The 26,679-nt window shown below is 39.1% G+C and overlaps 1 protein-coding gene across 1 annotated transcript in view; it reads left to right on the forward strand.

The window, feature by feature from the left end:
- Nucleotides 1-26,679, forward strand: part of SMCHD1 (structural maintenance of chromosomes flexible hinge domain containing 1) — a 178,814-nt gene that overhangs the window by 138,021 nt on the left and 14,114 nt on the right. The window contains exons 31-41 of the mRNA XM_083187559.1: nucleotides 3,897-3,976; nucleotides 5,077-5,234; nucleotides 6,932-7,047; nucleotides 10,965-11,026; nucleotides 13,541-13,628; nucleotides 13,729-13,860; nucleotides 14,060-14,212; nucleotides 19,829-19,958; nucleotides 21,107-21,226; nucleotides 23,817-23,902; nucleotides 24,006-24,128. Of these exons, the coding sequence (XP_083043685.1) occupies nucleotides 3,897-3,976; nucleotides 5,077-5,234; nucleotides 6,932-7,047; nucleotides 10,965-11,026; nucleotides 13,541-13,628; nucleotides 13,729-13,860; nucleotides 14,060-14,212; nucleotides 19,829-19,958; nucleotides 21,107-21,226; nucleotides 23,817-23,902; nucleotides 24,006-24,128 (1,248 nt within the window). The remainder of the gene's footprint in view (nucleotides 1-3,896; nucleotides 3,977-5,076; nucleotides 5,235-6,931; nucleotides 7,048-10,964; nucleotides 11,027-13,540; nucleotides 13,629-13,728; nucleotides 13,861-14,059; nucleotides 14,213-19,828; nucleotides 19,959-21,106; nucleotides 21,227-23,816; nucleotides 23,903-24,005; nucleotides 24,129-26,679) is intronic.

Consider the following 26,679-nt stretch of genomic DNA (forward strand, 5'->3'; position numbering starts at 1 on the left):
ATCATGGCTCTGTTTGTTTAAAATCTAGTATTACATATTATTTATTTAATACTTTGTGAGCCTCACTGTGATGATGTTTAATTCACGGTTTCACTGCAATTAATTTTTAATATTTTTTAAATAGCAATTGAAACATAATTTTGCTGATTGATATTTTTTGCAGACTGAGCTTTGTTATGCTGGGTATTCATAGCGATTTCCGCAATAATATAGTGCATACACACTGATCGATATCATTCATGTCACCTGCTCCGTACATGCAGTCACTAATGATCCTGTCAGAATGAGCTGTGTGGGAGCCAGGGGCGGATGGGTCGCCAAATGGATTCCCCATTTGGCCATGCTCCAAATGATTATTTTAACAGCAGCTGGTAGGCTGCCCGTATATAAACTTTTACACATGTGTAAAAGCTCATTAAAGCCAGAGCCATGCTGTCCACACAAAGAAACCAACTTGGCAGCAGCCAGGGCAGTGATGGGGGGGTCATGCGTCAGATAGAACAGGGTATTCAGCAATGGAGTGCAGCATCGGAGGACTTCTGCATTCTCTCTCTCCCTTCCTCTGCAAGAAACAGTTTGCCAGAATTATTGGCTGCGGTAAGGAACAAGCAGGGGCTGGACCTTGAGCAGCCAGGCTGTCAAAGGGGAGCTATAGGGTGGCTCAATCTTATTTAGTACATCCCAGCCAGAGAGTGAAGGGAAGTTGAGCTGTGCTTGCAGGAAGATGGCCCTGGGGGGAGTTGCTGTACATGTGTATTCTCAGCAGCTCCTATGCAATTGTGGTGCATCAAGACTCCACCTCCTCTACAGGCTCCTAGTTTCCTGAGCTCAGCCACAGTCGATACTTGGCAGGATCAGCAGTGTTGGTGGTTAGGGTGTTGGGGGGATAGTTATTAGAAACCTGCATTTTCCCCTGCTAATGAACATTGGGATGTTGGTTATGTGTACTGCTTTATGTACTCTAGATAAATACTAACTTTGAAAGCTAAGCCTTTTAGACCCTTAAGCTAATTATTGGAATTGGTTAATAGTGAGGTTTACTATTGATGTAATGTTACAGATACTAAGGTGGGTGTCCTATTAGCAACAATACTTTACTGCTGCTAATAGGTTTACTAGGGGCTGTCCTATTAGCCCTTATCCCAGCTATCCCCTGATAACCACACTTAATGGGTATATTACCCAAAGAATAATCAGCCTCCGAACCAGCGATAACACGTTGGAGCGGGGACTTATCCCTGATCCCATGTGTTTGCATGCGATTGTGGTTCCATTTTCGGCTGATATGACCATTGGTCATTAATCAGGATATCAGGCCATTTAAGCTGAAAATGCATTTGGTTAATTGTGTACCCCCTTAGTTATCCCCACAGATATGTTGCACAAGAAGATTGCATTCATATACAATACATAGATATACAGTATACACACACACATGATGTGCAATGCATGCCTCCTACCTTGCTCTCCTTAAAAATACTAGTATACTGTAACCCCTCTTTCCATATGATCACACGCAACGCAACGCCGTACCCTATGAACTCCATGCGATGAACACTCTGGCTAGCAATGCAATTTTCCCTATGAGTTTCCAGACTTATTTAGATTGACACCGCTGTGTGTCGACACTTATGCATGTTGACCCACCTAAGCATGATTTGCTTCGGTTGCTTTTCTTGTATATGACTGGGCACCGCTGTGTCGTCACTTATGTATGTTGATTACTAGATCATGACTTCAGTTGCATTGAATTTCTGGACACCGCCGTGTGTCTTTCCATTGATCTTATAAACATGTCTTTTTCCTCCATTAGGGTGAAACTGCTGTGTGTCCAACAATTTGATTATCCCATGTATTGTTTTATATGTACAGGTGATGCTGCAATTTTGGATGCCATGCTTTTGTTATGTTACCTCTCGCCACATTACCGCTCTCCATCAACATGTTATAGGTTGGACACCACCGTGTGTCACATCATTTGTGTGGTTATTTCTATTGATAAGAGGACTTGATAGCATTACCGCATTTAAAAGTACTGAACACCTGATACTGTGAATAGATCTGACACACACACATGGTTAGCCGGTTATTGCCCATCACCGTATCACACACGGTTGATGCTTGCCAAGGGTCACCAGACTCTGCGGGTGCCACATTGGACACTTCACTTCCCTCTTCACGTACACACTGTACGATCCTTTTTCGCCCCTTGCCACTGCTGCGTTTGTTCCCTAGCAACGCCCGGCATACACACAGCTGATGACGGGATCCCCGCAGCGAGCCAACCACTGGCTGACAGGACGGGGATTCCCACTGTCACTCACCACAGCGCCACGCACCCTCTCCACCTGACAGGGCACCTGTGACGTCATATCCGACACAGTGAGGTCAAATGGTCCTCATTTACATTGTTTTTGGCGCAATTACTGTATTTAAACTGGGACTGCTGTGTGTTCTGTTCCCCTGATGACAACTGGCTAAAGCCCAGTTTAAACGGCTGTCGGGACAGCCATTGTTGCTTGCACATGGAATAAAAACGCCTTTTTTCTGCACCTGAATTACGCCTGAGTGCTGGTCTTCCTGGTCTTCATTCCTGGGGGGGGGGGGGGGGGTGTAAGTGTACTATATATATATTTTTTTTTCCTATATAAGGTAAACATTACATGTCATTATGATGAATAAAAATGTTTGCTTGCCAATTTTTCACATCTATTTTGACAATCTTACTTGGCACTCAAATAGTTTAATGTAACCCCTCTGGTGCCTTTTCAGTGTATTGCACACCCCTTTACTCTGCAGACACAGGAAATCCTAAAAGTTCACCTACCCATTAGTGGGTGTTTGATTATTGTCAGCAGTGGTTGAGTGTTGTATGTATTGCATTCTGGTGAGTGGGTGGTGGGTCTCAATGTAGTTTGGGGTACAGGACCAGATGAGTCGATGTGCCATTCTGGATTGTACTCTGTTAGGGAAAGCATAATTGCAGCACTGACAATGGGTGTCACAGTTCTTAGACATTCAGGGAAATTGATGTACACAAGGGAAGAGCATTGTAGTGACATTCACACAATATTGCATATGGGACTTTAGCAAAAATGCTAGGATAGCTGAAATGGTCTTCCCTATGTGAAAGGAGTATCCCGTCCGCTTCTTCAGATCCCGTCTCCAAAAGGGCTGCTTCCAGAAATTTCTTGGGCTGGTTTTCATTTTTAATCCTGCCCTGTTGGTAGCGCACATGACCAACGTTCACGATGTTAATGTGTCAATCAGTAATGAGTGCACCTGTGTATCTTTTGAGGTGAGCTGGAAACAGTTAGCTCTCGAGGACTGGAGTTGGCTTCCCCTGGCCCAGTGTGTACTCTGCTTTAGTTTAGTATTGTATGCTGTTATACATATTTAGTGGCGTACATTATTCAAATCTTTTTTACGGATCTTTTAATTATTTTTAGAGATTTTATATTCAGTATCAGCATACCTTTTTTTCCTCCCTCATCTCAACAACGATCTTCAATTCATATAATAAAATTGGTACTTGTGTAGTTTCATGGCGCCAGCATGGCGCCGTGCGTCTGAGTCCCCTTGCAGGGCTCGCTTCGCTCGCCCATGCTGCGGGCTCGCTACGCTCGCCACGCTATTTAAAATCCACTCCATGCCAACATGGATAGTGGAGGTATGAACTATCCATGTTGGCATGGCGTTAAGTTACTTTTTTTAACATAATTTGTGGCGAGCGTAGAACCCGTAGAAAATTTCTCATGGAATTTTAAACTGTATTATGTTACTTATTACCAGGACTAACTTTAAAATGACCCAGAGCTAGCTTTCATCTAGTGTCTTTTTTTTTATTATTATTAATAATCCGTAATACCTAATCTGCCTTTTTTATAATATGATAGGTTTCTCCTCATCCTCAACCATCAAAAACAGATGAAGAAGGTAGAGTGAATATGGGGATGTTTCTTTTTTCTGCACCAAAGTAAGTTTGAGAAATGATCTAATACTGTACATCTACTTCTGTTGATAGATTACAGTGGTAGAATTGTGTTGTAATGTTTTGTTTTATTGTACACATTCCTCCATATCTATGAATTTTTTGAAAATCTCTAATTGAAATTCAGACTAACCTCTTTTAATGAACCATGTAGTTAAATACATTTTTAGAAAAAAATGGCCAGATTACCATTAAAGTTACTTAATCCTTGGATCCAAGATGCAAGCCCCTATTTTCTCTCCCCTAATAATGCTTTCACCAATATTTATATTTTCGTGTTTGGGGATGTGGTGAAATACGATTTGAATTGATTTTAAATAGCTCCTCAAGTTTTTATTTTTATTTAGTTCATTTATATGTATTTATATTTTTAAAGAAAATATGCATGTATGAAAATGAACAATTGCATATTGTAGTTGACTTTTACCAAAAACATTCAGGAACTTTTTTTATTTAAAGTATTAAAAAAAAAAAGTGGTTACATCCTTACACAAATAGAAAAAAATGCTCTCCCTATTCTACAGTGTGAGACTCCCATATCCAAAATTCAAAAATATTGAATTTTTTGAGCTTCACATTTTTTCTGATGGAACAGTGTACACGTTTTTTAGTGCACAAAATTATTAAAAATGGGAAATTATTATATAAAAGTATTTAAATGTGATGTGTATAAAGTGTATATTAAACAAATTAATATTGTATGTGTTTAAACTATCAAAAATATTTTATATCATTATATGCAGGTTATGTTTTTAGAAACATAAAATTTGACGGCAGATAAGAACAACTTGGCTCATCTAATGCGCCCCTTTTTAAGGTGTATTTAAAACATAAATACATTCTTGGAATAATTGAGATAAGGTTGGACTTGATGTCACGGCTGCTTCCTTGGTCCCGCAATGATAGCGCTGTGTAGTGATGCAGCACGAGGCGTCTTATTACATGCAGACACTTCCTGCTGCAGTAGTGATCCAAGCTGCATCCTTGTGGTCCTGGAGGGGGTAGCCAGAATGTCGTTACATAACATGGTGTTTATCAGAAATATACAGTATGAGGTTTATTCCTGATGTTTACCTTTATTTTAGGGGGATATATTCCTTGCAGTGTAAGGCTGTATATAACAAGAACAACCTGGAAAGCCGTATACTAAAGATAAAGGTTATATCGGATCCTGATAAACCTGCCATTGTTTCTGTTCGATTTGCTGAATGTGTGCAGTTTACAGCTGGGAAGGTTTTTCCTGGTAAGTAGATTAGTTATTAATATGCTTCTCCTGCATCTGCCTTATTAGTGTAAACCTGAAATGCAGGTTGACTTCTTGTAATAGGCCTCATTTGGTCACATCCACTTTAGAGTTTGAGTTGGAGACAAAGAGGCTGTAATTGGAAGCCAGATGTTTTTACCTTATCTTAATGCAAACATCCATATAGCCTGATGTTGGAAGCCACGTGGGCAAAACAATAGTTTGGAACTTGTTAAGAATTTTTTTTAAATACTGTATTTAAATATTTTAGTGAATGAAAAATGCATAGTGTGCCATAAGTCTCCATTTTTAAATTATTCTCCAGCACCCAGTGACAGTAGGCGACACATGGCCACATTACATGTACCACTAGCCAGGCCCACATAGGACCCTTTTGCAGGACAACCACCCTAAGTACAAAGCCAAGATCTCAAAGGAGTGGCTTTCCGGACACTGTGAATGTATGTTCATATAACATATATGGGGAGATCTGAAAATAACTGTGTGCACTGATGCTTCCCATACAACCTAAAGAAGCTTGACAGGTGATGCAAAGAGGATTGTGCGAAACTGCCCAAAGATATGTATGCCAAGCTTGTGGCATCATATTCAAAAAGACTTGAGGCTATAATTGCTGCCAATACTTATGTACATGTGATGTCTTAGTTTTTTTATTTTCAATACATTTGCAAAAATTGTGTGTGTGTGTCAAATTTTGAGGGGGGAAAAAATAATTTATTCCATTTTAATTTAATGGGAAAAAGTGAAGCGCTGTGAATGATTTTAGTGATCAACAGCGGATTGTGCTACTTATTAGCATCCCGATATGCTGTATGTACCTACGGTCTCTAATTGCGACTGAATGTGCTTAAGACATAATGTGCTGTGCGGCTGTAATGCTAACCATCTCTGCCTGTATTCTTGCAGTGCTAAGCACAAACAGAGCACAAATGTGTCCATGTGTTTCTGGCCTCCTTACACATTAGAAAGTCCTTCTAGTCATGCTAGGAGTGAGTCTGTAGTGCTGTGGCGTTTTTATTTTATTGTTTTGCCTTTTTCCATTAAAATGTGTCTTATTCACAAAATTGTGTAAATAAATAAAAAAAGGACGCACATACTGCTCCTGCTGATTAAAAGGATATGTGGCTGTGTCTGCATACAAAATACAACTGGAAAACACTGTAATAATACTTTTGTATGCAGATAGAACCATAGTTGCAAACAGCATATAGGCATGCTGCATATCATTTCAATCAACAGAAGCTAATTGTGGAAAAAGGAGCAAAAAGACACTCAGTGCTACCAACTCATACCATGGCATGTCGTGACTAGAAGGACTGTTTAACGCGAAAGGAGATTACATATTGTATTCTTACGTATTTTTATTTTTTTTATGTTTTTTTTGTGTATTAAATATGTGCAAATTTCAGAGGTGTCTGTCTATAGCACATTTATTGCACTGTGTATGTACATATCTTGTGTCTGTATTTTGGTTTAAATGTAGCTTGCACTTATATTTTTTTGGAAATTTAATACAGAACCGACATGTAAACACAGTAAGTGATATGGCATGGAGATGTAAGGCCTCCGTGCCTCCTAGAAATACTACTGTCTGTTACTTACAGTACATGTTTCCATAAAATGTATCTTTAGTCAATTCTAAGTTGATTGTGTTTTGTGTTTATTTACACACTTAGATTTTGTGGTTAGCATTCTTTCTGAAGATGGAGAGGTCATTAAGAAACTCAACCCAGCTAATTGTTTCATGAAAATGTGGAAATCTCAAATCACTGGGGGGAAACCTCCAACTACTGTGAGTACTTTGTAATATGTACAGACTGGTGGGTGGGTGTTTAAACAAAAACTTTGTATACTATTCTGTCCTCATTGGAAAATCATCCAAACTATAACCTGAAGAATGACAATTATTGTAGTGTTAGGAGAAATTGGTAAAGCTGTAAAGGCAAACTGAAGAATGTCATTACATTATGCACAGATCTAATGCAATTCAAACATATAAACATGCAAGATTTCTAACACCAAAAATTAATTCAAACATTGTAAAATTACATATACAATGGTATGCTGGAGTACATATGAAATCATAAGCATACAAACAGACATGAGCACTTGCAAAGATTCTGAAGCAGTGTAACATAATCCAGCTAGCAGACAGAACAGTGGGGTAGATGTATGAAGCAGTGACAATGGAGAAGTGATGAAGTGCCTGGTAATTTATAACCAGCCAATTAGCTCCTGACTGTTAAGTTACAGGCTGGGTTTAATGTGACTGTTAGGAGCTGATTGGCCAGTGAAAAAGTACCCCAAAAAAGTACCAAGCTCCTCCCTTATCATTGCTTCATACACCAGCCCATGAGTTATGTAATTGTTATCAGGCATAATGATGGGAGCTTTAGTTCCTACCATTTATTCTGTGCTGAGTAGAGAAATGTTCTGAGAAATGTGCTGCATCCCATCCACCTTCGGCTGCATACACACCTCCTCCTCAGTCGCTCACCCTGTCCTGTCAGGGTGAGCAGCAGCTGCAGAAACCAACAATCGGATTTGGCCACTGATTGAATAGGGCATGTCGGATTCATTCCAACAAATGAATGTCAGAATGGATCTGACGTTAATTGAATATCCCCCTAAGGTGCACTGGGCCCCGCTGTGAGTATGTCATTGGGTCGACCAAATTAAGAACAACCTTACATTGGCATGACGACTGAAGGTCGACAGGCCTTAGGTCGACACAATCATTAGGTAGACATTAGGATGGTCGACAGTCAAAAGGTTGACATTGGTTTTTCACTGATATTTTGTCCCGAATGTCGACACAGAAAAAAGGCAACCACATCCACTCACATGGCTCGCTGCGCTCGCCATTCTTCAGGCTATTCTCCCTCCACACCCTAATGGATGGTAAGGCATGAAATACTGCCTTTCGGCACACATCTGCTCAAGAAAACTCCCCCCCAAAAAAACATCTGACTGTCGACCTTCCCAATGTCAACCTAATGCTTTGTCCCACCTTTTTTATGTGTTGACATAAGGCCTGCCGACGTTTAGTGGTTGATCAAATGTATGTCAACCTTAATAGTGTTGAACTACCGACCGTATACCTCACTGCGATGATTGACCGCTGTCTGCATTGTTTGATTGAGGCCTAATAGACCCCTAAGCCAGCATAAAGATAGTACAGATGTTTAGAATGTTTATTGCAGGCTTTTCTTCTGAAATTGTCACAGACTCTGTAGCTGGAGAGTTACTGTTCCCCAACTATTGAATACAGGTGTTCATCATTATAACTGATAATTAAAGGTTGAAATGTCTGAATCTCTAATGCTGGATACACACCTACAGATTTATCTAGTGGGAACAAAAACCTAGCAATATATGGGAGCAAATAAGACTCTACCATTTGCTCCCAAATGCTGCAAAACAAACAATAGTACAGTTATTCAGATAAATTGGTTCTCAAGTTTTGTCCGTTTTTAATTTGATAACTCAATCATTTTTATCCATTTTCCAGTGTTTGGGAGCAATTGTCATTTTCTCACATACATTTCCAGATTTTTGTTCCCACCAGACAGATTGGACAGATACATCTTTGTGTGTGTACTTAAGGTGCATACACACTGTACAGTTTTTTTGACCAATTTGGTTGAAAGACATTTCCATTGAACCCAGTGTCCTGGACGGAAGATGTTGACAAAAGATATTGTCAACAAACAAACGATGAATGATGATGCGCATACCCGCCAGTTGTTCATCAAGATTGTTCGTCAACTGTGCATGCAGCTCAATTTGAATATCTTTCAAAAAGAGCCTATAAACTGTAGCTAGATCTTTCTTCTTTCGTCTGTCGTCAATATATTTCGTCAACATCTTTAGTCCAGGACACTGGGTTCAATGGAAATGCCTTTCAACCAAATTGGTCAAAAAAATTGTACAGTGTGTATGCACCCTTAGACTTAATATGGATTTGATCTCTGCTACCATTTTAAATGGTTCCTCTGGATGATCTTGGACTAAAAATGATTCTGGAACTTCAACCTACAGCAGCAATTTGATGCACTGATGAACAGACACGTTTTTGAGATCTGTTGCCTGATTCTGAATAAGTTCTCCTCCATAAGACATACTTGTATAATAAGGTCAAGCATTGTGACTGAGCCACATAGGTTTTGGGAAAGTTGAGAATCCATCCAGGGTAGTGCAGTGTCCAAACCATTAGCTGCAGATGATATGAGACCTGCCTCTTTTCTCTTCTTAAGAAGTTTGTCCAATTATGGGGCATCTAGTCAACCACCTTGCTCAAAATAAAGCCAAAAAATGTATTGTGTTTTACAAGCTGGGCCATGCTGCAGGACCTCCCTGGTCTTAACTGTTTAGACGAGGGAGGGGGTAATTAACTATGTGTGGGAGCACATATAGTTAATGGTATGGAGTGTACACATTCGATTAGATAATAAAATATATCGCTCAGAAGGGCCCTTTTGAGCGAAATCTTTTACTGTCTAGTGTGAATGGGCTTAAGATCAGTGGTGGCTCCTGCCTTTAGACTTAAGGTGGGCTGCGATTTCCTGGGTACTGCTCGTTGCAAACAGTCATTAATTATTTGCAGGTTATTAGTTTGAGTTGCACTGTACTAGTGTTTGTATGCATTTACTGTAAATAAATGATGTCCTATGCACACAAACACAGGTACAGAGCAAAATACACACTTTTAATAACTTTAATATAAAGTACACAAAATTATACTCTTAATAAAGATCTACAAACAAATATTATTAAAATAAAATAATCTTCCATGCACCTCTGGTGCAATGCATATCTTCCTTCAGCTCTGGTGCAATGCATATCTTCCTTCAGCTGCATCACGCTGACTCACTGAAGTCTGGGCATGCTCAATGCAGAAGAATTGCTTCTGGGCTGACAAACAGTAGCCCATAGAAGCACTGTAGCTCTGGCGATTTGCACAGAATTGCTTTCTGTTGGAAGCTATTGCTGTTATCGCTCCATGTACTGGCAGACCAAGAGGGGGAGGAGTTTCCAGCTCTGTGTATGATGAGCAGTAGCAGCTTCCAATAGTAGGACTCTACTACATGCTGAACTCCTCCCCACAGGGTTGGGCTGATGCTTTGTCTGCCCTGCTGCTTCATGGAGCCTGGTGAGAGGAGGTTACCAGCCTGTCAGAGACACAGACAGCCAGCACCAGAGCTCCAGAGGTGTGGGGGGGGGGTGCCCGTGGGGGGGGAAGCACCAGAGCTCTGGTGCTGTCTGTCTGTATCTCTGGTGTTGTGATTTTAACTGGAGTGGCTGCAGTCCTGCAGCCCTATAGCAGGAGCCGCCACTGCTTAAGATCATCAAAATATGCATTTCACAGTACGAAATGGTACATACTCTATTTGCTAAATTTCTTCTCAATCAGTAATCATAAGTTATTTTGATGAATAATCAAAATAAATGTACAGTATTTGGATACTATAGATAAACATGACTTGAAATGCAATGAGAACCAAAAAATGAATACAAGTTTACTTAGATAATTCAGGAAGGAATTTTAAGTAAACCGAATTGTTGCTGGTTTCACGGACAAATCATGCCATAGAGTTAATCTTGTCTGCAACATATCAAAATAAAAATGTACCTATCTTTATGTATAATATTGTAGGCATAATATCTTAAACCATGCTGTAATATAAATATAAATTCATTTGCACGCAGGCAACTGTATTAAACTGCAATCCACCAAGAGAGGGAGAAAGAGATGACTGCTTTTATTTCAGGTAGGTTACTCGTACATAAATTTAATACTACAGAAATCAGTATTGCATCATTTTGTTAATATCATTATTTTCCCTGGATAGTCTGAGGTTTTGAAGATGTCTAGAAATATTTGGCACTGGAAAATTACCATACATGATAAGTCTAATGGTGTGTACACATGGTATCCAATTGCTATGCAATTTTTGCTCTTTATATACAATTCATACTATCTACATTCAATTTGCACAATATAGTCATTGCTGCACTGTCTATTTGGCTTTCGAATTCAGCTGAACGGGAGCGCGCATCGGCATCGAATCGGTATAGAAAGCTTAAATCCATTCGATGTCTATGCGATACCAATTTGATTTGGACTGTACAGTCAAAATGGTGAATCTTACCATGTGTACACACCATTACCTCAAAAATGTGTATAAGGAATATATGAATCCTAAATGCATTTCATAATTTAGATTTGGGATCCAAGATATCTTATTATGGTGTCCACATATTCCAAAGTATGGAAAATTACTAAATCTGAAATACTTTTGGTCCCAAGCATTTCGGGCAAAGGAAATACAACATGTATGTGTGTGTGTGTGTGTGTGTGTGTGTGTGTGTGTGTATGTATGTGTGTGTTCATTTTTTTTGGGAGCCAATTAACCTACCAGAATATTTTTGGATTGTGGGAGGAAACCCATGCAAGCTCTGGGAGAAAATACAAACTCTGTACAGTTATGGCCATGGTGGGAGTCGAATTCATGACCTCAGTGCTGTGCGACAGTAATGCTAACCATTACACCATCCGTGATGTATGTTTAAAGGCTCACTTATGATTTACTTGTACACAAGGTTTTTTTTTGCTTTTCCTTATATTCAGAAACAGTTTTTCTGTAAGTGAAAGTATATCCAACACTGTACATGTAGTGCATTACATTTGTCAAGAAAAATGGTATTGCATGACAAACAATGACTATTGTGTTGCTGATAAGCCACTCTGTACACCCCATATATTGCTTCATATGTGCAGCACTATGTACAGGCGACAGACCCATATGCTTGCCACAGGAACCAAAGACAATGTCACCATTGGTTTCTGTGGCCAGGCCTGTCAGTCCGTCGATTGGTAAGTGTTGTATATGCAGATACAGCTGCACACAGAATATACTGTAGTCATGCCGCATACCATTTTAACTAGCAAGTCTGCTTGTGAGTCTTCTGGGCATAACAATGCAAATAAGATGCCCTTTTTATTTTTTCAAGACATTCTGCGCTGGCTGTCTCACAGGATCTAGCGGCTCTCACGCAGCCTGTGTCCCGCAGCTCACAGAAACTAGATGATGAATGACTTATCTGTATCTCTTCCAAAAAATAATCCTACTGTTTTTTTCTAGACCAACACATTAATGCAGCCGTTAAGATGCAGACCACCTCTAATTATGTGGGTGCCGGACGGCTCCCTGACAGTCGGGATTCCGACAGTCATTGCTCCGACGTCGGAATCCCAACTGCTCCCTCGTGGGGGTCCACGACCCCCATAGAGGGAGAATAAAATAGGTGGCGAGCGCAGCTCACCACCATGCCCGCAGCGTGGCGAGTGCAGCGAGCCCGCAAGGGGCTTCATTGCGCTCCCCCCTGCTGTGCAGTCGGGATTCCGACGTCTGAGTAATGACTGTCGGAATCCCGACTGTCTGTGAATTATACCACACCCGACTATGTAAAGTCAATTGATAGCTACTATACAACCCTTGGTGTATACCCATGATCGTGTGCTCCTGCAGGGTTAGTTGGGTGTTCTGCATGCCCAGTGGGATTACGCAGGGAATTGAGGGAAGCATTTTAAATATCATCAGCAACCATACACTTCATTATTGTCCACAGCATCACTTCATTATTGTCCACAACATCACACAGTGTGTATGGATAGTCCAGTATAATTAGCCATTAAAGGGTTCACACATTGTTTAGTGTGTACCCAGCATTACTATACATTATGTACCTAGTATACTGTCCAGATTTTGATTTGCAGAGTTCTATCTCTATCTGCTACCCAGATAGAGTAACAGTAACAGTGACTTCACATCGGAAATGCTCCCTGCTAATCACAGCCATAAAGACAGACCCAGATGGAGTTGTCAGTGCTTTTGGACTGCCAGTGCAGACTGCAATAGCAGAGAGCACATCCCATGGGAAGTCACTCCCCTGATAATGACAGCCCTTTCTGGTTCTATGAGATCCAACTGATGTACTCTGTAGTAGCCAGGCTTTTTCCCCAGCAGCTCCATGATTTAAGCCCTTCCCAGGACTTAAGCCATGTACTGCTGCCTCTGGACTTAAGTCCTGTCTTTTGGTGATGTAAGCCACCAATCAACGGAAGGACAGGTATCCAGCAGACAGACCCCCATATCCCCCCTGCCCCCACCAGACACGTAAGCAGCTGCTGCTAAAGAACATATTTTTGGGATTTTGTGCGGTCTCTGAAGAACGTTAACTAAAGCTCGAAGATTACTTTACTTTTTTCTCTTTGTTCGAAGGGCTAAAATGGTACCTGAACGCGTGGAAAAGTACTGCATCCAGTTTATGTACACGGCAGATAAGGTTTCTCAAATTTACAGCGAGCAGGTTTGTAAAAATTTAATTTTGCACACATTATTGCATACCCTATAGTAAACTGCTTTTAACTGCTTACTAATAAAGCTGTATATTTTTTTATTTATTTAAGTTTTTAATAGATGTTGTTGCAAATAAACCTGTGAAGTTGGTTCCGTTGCCACAGCCTGCCACCCCAACCGTGTCTAATGAAAAAGATGAAGCTGTTCGTACTTTGGTCAGGAATCTATGGCTCAAGACTGTGGTAAAGTTTATTTCCTAATCTATGATTCTTCATGATCTCATAATTACTGTATTTGTAATTGCTTTGAAAACTGTCTTAAAATGAGATGAATCCCATATTAAATATAGCTGAAAAAGCCAGGAGCAATTTAATATTAATGTCCTTCTTGCTGTATATTGTTTACTTGTTTTCTTAAAGTGTACCCTTAATGTATCCTTAGGATGAGCACAATAACTTGGCTGGTGTCAAATTAAATGGCAAAATCATTGCTGAGATAACATCTGCTACAAAGGGTGAGACGGAGATTCCACGGTTTGAGTCTAATAGTAGTAGCATGGAGTTTACTTTTAAGGATGGATCTGCAGACATCCCTGTGAGTATCATCATTGATGATATGTTTTTTTTTGTTTGTTGTACCTTTTTCTCTTCATTGCTCATTCTACAAATGTCATCTGGTGCTATGTTATGTAGTATGAAGGACAAAACACAATATTCTTATTTGTCCTTTAACATTCAATAAAAGCCTTTTCATGACACAGTTGTATAATACACACTAAAATATATATATATAACATGTATGATTATTATAACTGACTATCACTCTCTTGTTACAACCATTAGGCAGTAGCGCTAAATATAATTTGGACACATACTACAGTAACAAATGTAATTTGTGGTTAATACATAAGGACACACAGACTGTTATGGATACCGCAATAATATCTATCTTGCTCAATGCAGAGCAACGAGTGATATATGCTATCACAATTTAATTCCTAATAATACTGTGTAATACTGCTTCCTGTCCATATAAAACCAGAAGCTATTTAAAATCACTTGCAGACATTTGTCTTAATTGGCCTCTAACTGGGGTAATAAGACTGTAACCATCCCCATGGTTTGAATACATATTTATAAAAGCCTCCGATCATAGTACTAACAGATTCATTATTGCGTATCAAATGACGGAGTCACACATACCCTGTATTATCTGTCAGATACCACCATATGTGGATGGAACGGACATCTAGAAATCTGCTCAATTGCCGTATCTGTCTTTTCCAGCTGAAGGAATAGCACGATATACCTGCTCATGTATCCAGTAGATTTGTTAAAAGCACTGGTATATGAATAGACACTGTATCTATTGTAGACCCAACTTTTTACAAACTTTAATACCACTTGCTCTTTGTTTACATTATTAATAGTGTGTGATACAATTTAGAAATAAGCTAGGAAGCTAGCTTAAACTTGTATAGCTTTAAAAAAAATTGTTTTCAACCAAAAGCTTAAAAAAGAAATATCCGCCAGGCGGTGTGAAACAGCACCTGCAATTAAGAGGTCTCAAACATGACATAAATGAAGTAGAAAATAGTGTTACTTATTTAATGTTTTTTTTTACCACATCCACCTAAATTGTTGGTGTATAAATAAGTTTTTATTATAACAATAAAAATTATACAGGAGATAAGCAGAAGAGGACACCAGAATGCATCTTACTGGTGTTGCAACAAATAAATGCCTTCTCCGCACCATCAATCCAGAGATGGATGTCTAAAAGTTGTCTGTCTAAAAACTCTTTTAATTGTTGAATAAAAGTACATTTTTATTACATTATAGTCTACTGAGTGCCCCTACGAAAAGAGTCGTCTTATTCTGTTTGCAATTTATAACCGACTTTGGGTAGCACCGCCCACTAGTAAACACTTATCACTCAGGTCATACAATACATAGACTGGGTAATAATTATTTGTTTCCCCTTATTACTGTCCATCCTTTCTTGAATGCCCATATAGTAAGGGAAGGATCCAGTGCAGGTTTCACCCCCACCCCCCCTACCTATTCATTAATTAGATCATCCTTGTTGAATTTGTTGTGAGCAATGTAGCTTTAGTATATGTATTTTGTGTCTCAACTCAAACCCTTCTAAATTGTGCACACTTAAAATATATACAGTAGTTGATAGGTATAAACATAACTAAAACATGTTTGCTCTCTCAGTTGTGCTAGATCAGATTATGAGCACCCTAGCATTCCCCTTGCCTTGTTTTTAGTAGCTTTTGAACCCCCCTGTGCTAGTTTCAAGGGAGCTGGAATAAATCAACAGAACTAGCAAGACATAATTTAACTTTGTAAGCACAGAACACTTAAGGTCCATACACACTGGGCCTTTTTTCCCCAGTGTGTGTGGACAATGATAATAGGAAAAATCACTGGGCTGAAAAACACTTAGTGCATACACACTGAGCATTTTTCACCCATTATGGTGATTTTCACAAGGGTGTACGACTCTCCACCCCATCGTTCATCTGCTGGTAATACCAGCAGATGAGTGGCCGGGCCAGCGATGATGAAGGAGCACGCATCAGCGTTCACCGCTCCTCACTGCCCCATACAGACTGGGCACCTCGAACCATGTTGCATTGAAGTGCGATACTGCTTACTTATACAACATAAAAGAGAAAAGTGTGATGATCTTTAGGAAGGCGACTACTGTACCTCTCTGTTCATGTGATTATTTTAGTGACGGCAGATCAGCATTTGAATTTGAATCTAATTAAGTCACAGATTATCAGACAGTTGATTAGAGTTGTTTCTTTATATGCTTTAGATCTCCTCCATGCCCCTATATAAGCCTCACTGTCCCCTGAAAAGCTGACATTCATTTAAAGTTTGCACAGGAGTAACCGGATCACTTTACTTTTTGAATGCTGGAAAGTCAGAATCTGACTGACTGGCATAAGAAAGCACTATTGATCAGTATTTAGTATGGTGTTTGACCTGTGTGGTTTACATACCTGCTGCTTAACCTGGGGATGGTCCTGCTAGGACCGAAACATGGTATTTGGTGATGCCTTGATATGTAACAAATATCTTCTTTTAATTGTTGGATGATCTGGTAAATCACTTCTATATTTGGATTTATCAAATGTTGATGTGAGTTATATACACACACACACACACACACACACACACTTTATGGTCAAAAGTATTCTAAACATTCCACCAACAGGGACTGTGGTGACATTGCATACAAATACTTTAGTATGGCGTTAGTCAGCTTTTTGCATCTACAGTATAACAGCTTCTACTCTTTATGGCCTTCCCCAAGATGTTAGTGTTTCATTGGGAATTTGTGCACCTTCATTCTGTAGAGGTCAGGCACTGATGGTGGACCAGAAGGCTTTGCTCACAATCTCTTTTCCCATACATCCCAAAGGAGCTCAATGGGGTTGAAGCTCTGTGTGGGCCAGTGAAGGTTTTTCAGCCCAAATTCATCAAACCATGGCATTACAGTTTTCCTTTATGCACTGCGGCACAGTCATGTTGGAATAGAAAAGATCCTTGTCCAAACGTTTGCCACAAAGGTGGAAGCATAGCATTGTTTAAAATGTCTTGGTATGCTGAAGCATTAAGGTTGCCCTTCACTGGATATAAGGGGCCCCAAACCCTGAAAAACAGACCCATATTATTATCGTTTTCTACCAAACATCACAGTTGTCAAAATGCAGTCAGGCAGTTATCGTTTTCCTAATATCTACCAAACCCAGACTTGTCCATCGACTGCCAAAAAGAGAACCGTGATCTGTCAATCCATATAACACCTTTTTTTTTTTTGCTAGTCTAGTGTTGGTGTACGTTACATCACACCGTCTAACACTATACATTGGACTTGGTGATGTGACACATGCATGCAGACTGCACAATTTTTTGTGCTTACGTGACAGTGGAACTACATAGCTATGGAATCAGCAGAGCATTGGTGACTTGTATGCAACATGCACCTATTACCCCTTTCACACCAGAAGCAAATTCCGGGTTAAAGCTTTTCAACCCGGAAATTTGCTGAAAAACCCGGGTTTTTCTGTGGTGTGAAAGGGTCAACACGGGTCTTAAATCCCAGCACTCCGACCCTGTTCTTGACCAGGGTTGGAGTGCTGGAATTGAAGACCCATGTTGACCCTTTCCCCCCAAAAACACAAGTTCTTCAGCATATTCCCGGGTTGAAAAGCTTTAACCCGGTAATTTGCTTCTGGTGTGAATTGGGGTCAGGCTTCACCCGGCACTCAAAAATGCCGGGTAATTGCCGTGTGAAAGGGGTATTAGTCACTGACCCTTCGTTATGATTTTACATGATCTTCTGCTTTGTGACAGAGTTTATGCTGTTCCTAAATGTTTCCATTTGACATCATAATCACTATCAAGCAAGGCTGATATTTTGCAAACCGTCTCATTGCAAAGATAGCATCCTATCACAGTACCATATTGAGCTCTACAGAACGACCCATATTGTATCACAAATGTTTGCAAATGGAGTCTTCATGGCTAGGTGCTCTGTTTTTATACAGAATGATAGCTGCTCTGTTTTTATGTGCAATGGGCATTGATGGGGACCTGCATTTATTCCCTGTAGTTCCACATGAGGATCTAGGTAAGCTGGCTATCAATAAATATATATATATATATATATATATATATATATATATATATATATATAAGGGTAGGAATCAGGCGGCACTCCCGGATTTGTTGCAAAGTGAAAAATATTTATTCAATCATCCGACATGTTTCGGGCACATGGCCCGTCCTCAGGGATATACAACAGTGCTAAAAACCACACATATAAATACTCAAACAAGTGATCAGAAACTCCCCCCACCTGTGTCAACCAGCGCCGCCCCACTCACCTGCGCCATCCAGGTCCAGTCCCCGCTTCCGCTTCCCCGGCGTGCAGTGACATACATACCGCCATTGAGAAGGCTGTGTGTAAACCCGGCGCCTCTCTCTGACGTCATCACGCCCCTGCCACGCTCAAAGTCAGCTGGACAGCCAGGCCTCGCTCTGGATCCCGCAGGCCAGGAGGTCGCCATGGTGACCATACAAACAACTTCATAATCTGAAAAACAAACATATTATGAGAAAAACGTGCATTTAAGAGGCCAAATATTGGCCATTTAAAAGGTATGCGTATACCAGTGCATGAAAAACATATTAAGTAAAAAATACGAAAGTGAAAAAACATACATATAAAAAAAAACGTATATATAAAAAATGTTAAAAATCTGCAGGAAATTCATAGTACATATATACCATGGTGTTGCTTGCCACACTGTACAAAAAATCACATTTGTTCTTATGAAAACTGTAGGCAGCGTAAATATATAAATTTTTACATTATCATATTAAATTAAACTTCCATGGTTCTACTATTGCAATATGTGTGGAGCTGAAAATAAACCGTTACTAAGCAAACTGTGCATATAACTATACCTTAATGATTTTTATATATTTTTAATAAAGTGCAATAGTGCTTGTTCACAGAAAGTGATACAAGCCATGTTGCTCATTCAGCCCTGCATTTATTCCCTGTAGTTCCACATGAGGATCTAGGTAAGCTGGCTATCAATAAATATATATATATATATATATATATATATTGAGATATATATATATATATATATATATATATATATATATATATATATATATATATATATATATATATATATATATTGAGATATATATATATTGAGATATATATATTGATATGTGCTATTATCATGTAGCCTTACAGTGGACAATTACAGTGCTATTATCATGTAGTGTTGGGACCTCTAGTTTTTAGAGAAGTCTTACAAGGGGCTGGAGGCTTACCATATCTTTGTAAATGTATATGTAATTTAAGTTTTCTGAATTACCTACTACCATGTGGTTTTCTTATTACTAATGCCCTTTGATGTGCTGAGGGAAGGCTTGTATGTGTCTTTTGTAGGCTTAATTTTATACACCTGTGGCAATGGGTCTGATAAACACACACAAATTTAATGTGTGGTGTGTATGTATAAATAGATTTGAACATGCCCATACGGTAACTAGGCTGTGTAGCAGATGCCCTGAATTAGTTGAGACATGTCTGAATTAATCAGTATTTATTTTTATTCACTCTGGTATTATTTATATTCTTAACTGTGTTTTTTTTAAATTACAGATCCTTATTCTTGCCGAAAACAGCCCTGGAAAGGACAGCACAGAGTATCAGATTATTTTCACTCTATTGTTACAAACTTTGGAACCAATGGATATAGAGCCGTATTGTCTTCCATTTATGTTTTACAATGGTAATGTCACTGCACTGTAAATTTTAGTTATGCTGCTTTCCCACTGCAGAAACGGGTAAAGACCCGGTATTGTTAAACGGGACTTTAAAAGTGGTCTGAGCCTGAAACCCCTTTCCCACTGCATGTTGTAAACGGTATATTACTGGTTAAATACCGTTTTTGTACCATTCACATTGAAACCATTTTAAAAGGTACAAAAACGGTAATTCACCAGTAATCTACCACCTGTCCCCTGGTACCTGTCCTGCCCCTCCCCTGGTACCTGGCAGCTGGTACCTCCACTGGGGATCGGGGCAAGTCCGTGCTCAGGAGGAGGAAGCAGGTCTATTAGGAGATTGTAATTTCATCGGCAGGTGTCCCTGCAGTGAATGGGAACTAGCGGGCCCGATCATTACATATGTGCATATGTAATGAGCAGCTAATTACATATGTGCATATGTAATGAGCGTACCAGTTAAGACCCTTTCCCACTGCTAAAAAAAGGGTCTTAAACGTGTAGGACACTACTTTTTACCCATTTAACAAATATTGGTATTTGTTAAACGGGTAAAGCACCCTGGAGCTTTTCCCACTGCAGCTCTATCCATTTAAAAAGGCTAAAAGAACGGCAATTTACCATTTAAGAGCTGCAGTGGGAAAGGGGTATTAGAGTTCAAGGCTCTGTTTTGTCTGTCACAGGTGTTTGTGCAGATTTTAACCCTTTGATGTCCAAGTAATATGTAAATATAAGTAAATATGTCAAAATAGGTGTGAAATTTGATAAGCAAACATTTAGATTTATCATAATTACCTGTAATTTTTACCTTATATAGGAAATATGTTTTTTTACACGACATTTTTTATTTGAGTTTATATAACAAATTTGAACAACAATGGCATTTTTAGTTCCTATTTAGTGCATTATTTGAAATATTTCACAGAGATGTTAGCACTGAAAGGGTTAAATGATTATTTTGTTCGATTACCATAATCTGAAAGTAATGCCATCACTGTTCTGTTTTTACACATACTTTGTTATTTCAATTATTTTCAGAGGTGATGGGTTTATATTCTATTGTGCTGTACATCACATATCAAGTTAAACCTATACAAAAAGAAAAGAATGTTTTACTAACCAAGGTTTTTTTTTTTATTTTGGTTTTATCTAGATTTCAAAAAGAAGGAACAGATGGAAAAACTTACAAAGGAGAAAGACCAGTTATCTGCATCTGTAAAGGCTTATCGATGCTTATTTGATGCAACAAATCAACTAATCAATGAAATGAAATGCAAGTTTTGCAAAGTTTTGTTTATTTTTATTCTTCAATGTATCTTGTAGTTACACCAGCACATTCAGTTAAGCCTGAATAGATGCATGCTAAAAATTATATATTATTATTCATTCTAAGGTGGTCATACATGTCACTTTGATGTTAAATGCTATCTACAGTAAAAATCACACACGCAAAAATAGTCAATAAAATTTGAAGACTTACAAAACATTAACTAAACAAAATAAGCATTGTAAAACATATCTGTGCTTATGATTTTATCATGTATTTGTATGCTTTGTATATTTAAATATGAAAGCAAAGTCCTCGTTCATGACAAAATTGACACCCTAGTTGAAAAATTACATTGCGATAACTACATTATTGCGATAACTACAGATGTCTTGCAGTTCAGAGCCACATCGTTTTAGAAGTTAATCTCTTGAATTTCAGCAGCTTCATAAATTGCTAACTTTCTGTAGACCTCAACAGATGTAAAAGCCAGAAAAATTGAGGCGTTTATCTTTGCCCACTTGCACTTTTCTCTTCCTCCCCGATAAATTTTCTACCTAATTAAAATTTGTAAGTTGAACTTGGAAAAGTGGTGTCAGTGGTTGGATGGCCACTGATGTAGGTTTACTTGCCAAGTGAAATGATCAGTGCTGTATGATTTATAGAATACATTTCTAGTAGAGGCAGTCTACTTTGGATCAAGACTTCCCCCAGTGGAGCTCAGCAGCGCAGGAGAATTAATTTGTTGGATGTGCTATGTCTAAATTTTTGTTGTATGTCTAAAGTTTTGTGGTAAACTGTACGTAGTGACGAGCTGCATTGTCTAAATCTGAAGTGATAAAGTTGTAGAAAGAGACATCCAGATCAGTGCAGAACATTGTAGTTATAGGAGCAGGTAGTTTGAGCAAACAATAAGTCCTTTGTGTTGCTGTTGATTTTGGTGCAGTGAGGCTGAAGGAAATGAGGCTCTGGCAGGTAGGAGCAATTACTGTACAAACACTGAGTGGGGGAAGCAAAGATGTGACAGTCTGCATAACAGAAGTTGAGAGATGCAGTCCATAGGAGTTCTCAATTAAGAAGTGAAACTTGTTTTGTGGAAGCAGAAATAGTGGAGTTGTCAGTGGGAATGTTAAAATAGCCTTATATGGGAGTTGCCAATTCAAATGATGGGAAATAAGTGAGCTATGCAGAAAAGTGGTCAAGGAATTGAAAGACTGTACCCAGGGTAATAAAAGACATAAGATAATAGATATACATACATAGAGTTATCCATGGGGTTCTGGATTAAAAAGTCTACAGTGTCTAGATCAGGCATTCCCAACCACGGTCCTCAGGGCACACCAACAATGCAGGTTTTAGTGATATCTAATCAAAATAACTTCAGGTACAAATTAAGTGACCTGTGCTCAAGCCTGGATATCACTGAAACCTGTTTTGAGGAACCTGATTGGGAATGCCTGATCTAAATAAACAGTCCCTAGGTCTAAACCAATAGGTGGACATGCTCAATGTTGACAGTGACAAAAAAGGGGACCATAAAGAAGGTCGACGTTGGCAAAAAGTCAACACAAGCAAAAGGTGGAAATGCCAAAGGTTGATACGTGAGTTTTTTTAGGGGTTTTTTTTGTGTATTCATGTTGACACCTGAGCATTTGGACCCCCAATAAGTTTAAAGCATACTCACATAGGGCCAAATTCAGACCTGATCGCAGATTTGTTATCAAAACCTAGTCCAGTGTAGGTGGTGGGACTCTATCTCTCTCTGCACATGCCACATTTGCCTCACCTGCAGTGCAGCATGGTTTTGCCCTTTTCGAGAACAAATTTGTCCTGCAATCACGTCTGAATTAGGCCCATGGCTCCCTTCACTTGCTTTCCACTTTCCCATTCCCAATCAAAGTCCATGTAGATTTTAATGTATGAAAAAGTCAAAAAATGAAGAAGTAAAAAAACTCAATTCAACCACTGTCATATCAACCTTTTGCTTGTGTCGACCTTCTGTCTATGTCACCCTTGTGTGTGTCTACCTTTTGACATTGACCAGCTATCTAGACACAGTAGACTTATCATACCTTTCCAGGGGTAAAGGTGGGTACACACAGAATGATTTGAAGGACGATGTGGGCGTTTCCGATCGATGGGAACGACAAATCGTTCAAATCGTTCTGTGAAACGTTCACCATGCGCGTACCCGCTGATCCTTAACGAGGGTCTATGATCTTTGCTGCATGCAGGAAGATCATAGACAAATCTTTTGTGAAGTGTATCAAATCATTCCGTGTGTACACACAATGAACGATTTGATACACTCATGAACAATGGCGGAACGCTTCCAGCATCATTCCCTGTGTACGCACCTTAAGGCTCAGAAAATGTACCAAGGAGAAAGGGAAAGTCCTCATTGGCAGCATTGCAGATAATGCACAAGACAGGTTTCTTTAATAGCAGACATTCAGGGATATTGAAATGAATTACCTCTTACAGTAAGTAGATCACAGAGCTATAATATTTTATCCTGCCTGTGTCTGTTTTTTGTTACTTTTTCTTTTTTTTTTTATCCAATTGATTTAAAATGATCTGCATTTTCATTTAATAGGCCAATCGGAAGAAGCCAAGGCTAAAGAAGCACTATTGAAAAAGGAATTAAGTAAAATGAAGCTTACAGTGCCAACAAAAAACCAAGTACTGAGACTTTGTACTACTTTAACTCTGTCTTTAAGCCTGTTTATGTATCAATTGTTTGTTTATATACAATTAGAGCATACCAACATTTTTTGTTTTATAGATACAGCACATTAATAACATTTTGAAACAGAAGAGTGCACAAGCAGATATTCTGTTGAAGCAGCCCAGAAGGAACTGTTCTCTTACCCCTTATCCAAAGGGAAATGGTGATGTTTTAGGAAAGGTAAGTTTGTGCCTGAAATTTGTAATTTGACAAAGGTTATAATCATATTGGCCATTTATTTAATAGAGACCACTTCTCTGGAACCCCTGAATCCAAATATGTGGGTTGTGCATCATGCCACTCTGAGTGTCACAGAGGCTAGTATTGCCCCCTGTGTTGTCCACATCTGTTTTGATTGTTTAAGGTAGATAATTTTATAGGGTAGATAATATTATATAACAATTTTGCTTAGCATTTTTAGGATATATTAATACCCTTAACACTGCCAGCAGTAAAACCAGGTTATTGCACATAAAAACGGAAGAACCTGGTTTGCAGCTCATTCTGAACGGTCGACATAACCAAGGTTGCTCGAACCCAGCATTTCATTAGAGTAGCAAGCAGGGTTGAACACTGGTTCCCTGCATGGACCACCTCTTGTACTGCAACTTGATCTATTGCAATAGAAAGTTACTCGTGTTTTTTTTTTTTTTTGGGGGGGGGGGGGGTTCTCTTACTACTAACTGCATTGTATTTACATATTTGTTCCCTGTCTCTGTTCAGCTTGCAATCTATGCTCCCTACTACAAAGATAGACCGAGATTACGGTTATATGTTTCAGAAGCCATTTTACTTACCAATCTGTCTTTACATTTTGTAAGGAATCCTAGCATACAGATGAGACCATGCAAACACATGGATATCTTAAACTCCACAAAGATAAGGCCATGGCTGTAAATCAATTCATGACTATAGCACTGCAAAGCATAGGTTTATTTATCGGATTGCTGTGCAAGCTGCAGCTATCCTTGAGGTTGTTTCCCATGTTTTGAAGTAACGTATAATTCCAGCACAAAATAAATCTAATCCCAGAAAGGGACCAAACATTATAATTCGGTCTCATAAAACAGAGAATCAGGCATGTTTATTTCTAATGGTCAGACTATTACTACCAGATTGATTTTGCCTGGTGAAATAACTCCTATAACGCTTGTTACTTTAATAAGGATACTGCTTAAATGTGTATACTTTTACTTATATTGTACAATATAGCCTTCCTCAGGGCTCATACACAACTAGGTAAAATAGGTGAATGGGCTGGCTTCTGCAAGAATGCCTGTAAATATAGATTTGTATATAAATATGCCTTTACCAAAAAAGAACCAAACAAAAACTTGTATTCCATGGAACAGTATTATCTAGCTTATAAGTACATTTAAAGCTGTTTCCTTATAAGCTATTAGAACAACACAAAAATGCTGACTGCTCAAATTAGAAGAAAAGAGGGCTGCTTGTTGGTAAATTAAAAAGGCATATTGGCAGATTATGGCCTTGAAAAACTAGCTCCACTTTTTGAAAATGAATTTGTCAACAAAACAAATAATGAAACAATGATATAAAATCACATATAACAATAAAGCAGTGTTATTAATAGGTCGTTCAGCTCAAAAAGCTTTAACTTCCAAAACTAGCCACTTTAAAATCATAACCACCTCTTTAGCTATCCTGATATACAGTGCTTCACTCTTTCCACATTTTGTTATGTTACAGCCTTATTCCAAAATGAAATAAATATGTTTTTTTTCCCCTTTAAAATTCTACATATAATAGCCCATAAATGACCACATGAAAAAAAAGTTTTTGGGAGATTTTTGCAAATTTATTAAAAATAACCTTAGAAATCACATTTACATTAGTATTCACAGCCTTTGCCATGAAGCTCAAAATTGAGCTCTGGTGCATCCTGTTTCCACCTGTTGTAAATTCAGTTTATTGGACATGATTTGGAAAGGCACACACCTTTCTATATAAGGTTCCACACATGACCAAGCATGAAGTCAAAGGAATTGTCTGTAGACCTCCGAGATAGCATTGTTTCGAGGCACTAAACTAGGAATGGTTCTTAAAATGAGCTCAGTGGCCTGCATCATCCAGAAATGGAAGAAGTTTGGAACATCCAAGACTCTTCCTAGAGCTGACTGGCCATCTAAACTGAGCGATCGGGGGAGAAGGGCCCTAGTCAGGGAGGTGACCAAGTATGCGATGGTCACTCTATCAGAACTACAGCATTCTTCTGTGGAGAGAGGAGAACTTTCCAGAAGGACAACCATCTCTACAGCAATCCACCAATCAGACCTTTATGATAGAGTGGCCAGACAGGAGCAACTCCTTAGTAAAAAGCACATGGTAGCCTGTCTGGAGTTTGACTCTGAACTCTTTGGGGTGAATGCCAGGTGTCATGTTTGGACGAAATTTGCATCATCACCAGGCCAATATCATCCCAACAGTGCATCATAGTGGTGGCCGCATCATGCTGTGGGGATATTTTTCAATGGCAGGAACTGGGAGACTAGTCAGGATAGAGGAAAAGATGAATGCAACAATGTACAGAGACATCCTGGATAAAAACCTGCTCTAGAGGGCTCTTCAGAACCTCAGACTGTTTGATCTTTCAGCATGACAATGCACTGAATGTCCTTGAGTGGCCCAGCCAGAGCCTAGACTCGAATCAGATTGAATCTCTCTGGAGAGATCTGAAAATGGCTGTGCACCAGCGATTACCATCCAACCT

This window comes from Crinia signifera, chromosome 5 (genome assembly GCF_055691185.1).
Source record: "Crinia signifera chromosome 5, ASM5569118v1, whole genome shotgun sequence".
Taxonomy (NCBI): domain Eukaryota; kingdom Metazoa; phylum Chordata; class Amphibia; order Anura; family Myobatrachidae; genus Crinia; species Crinia signifera.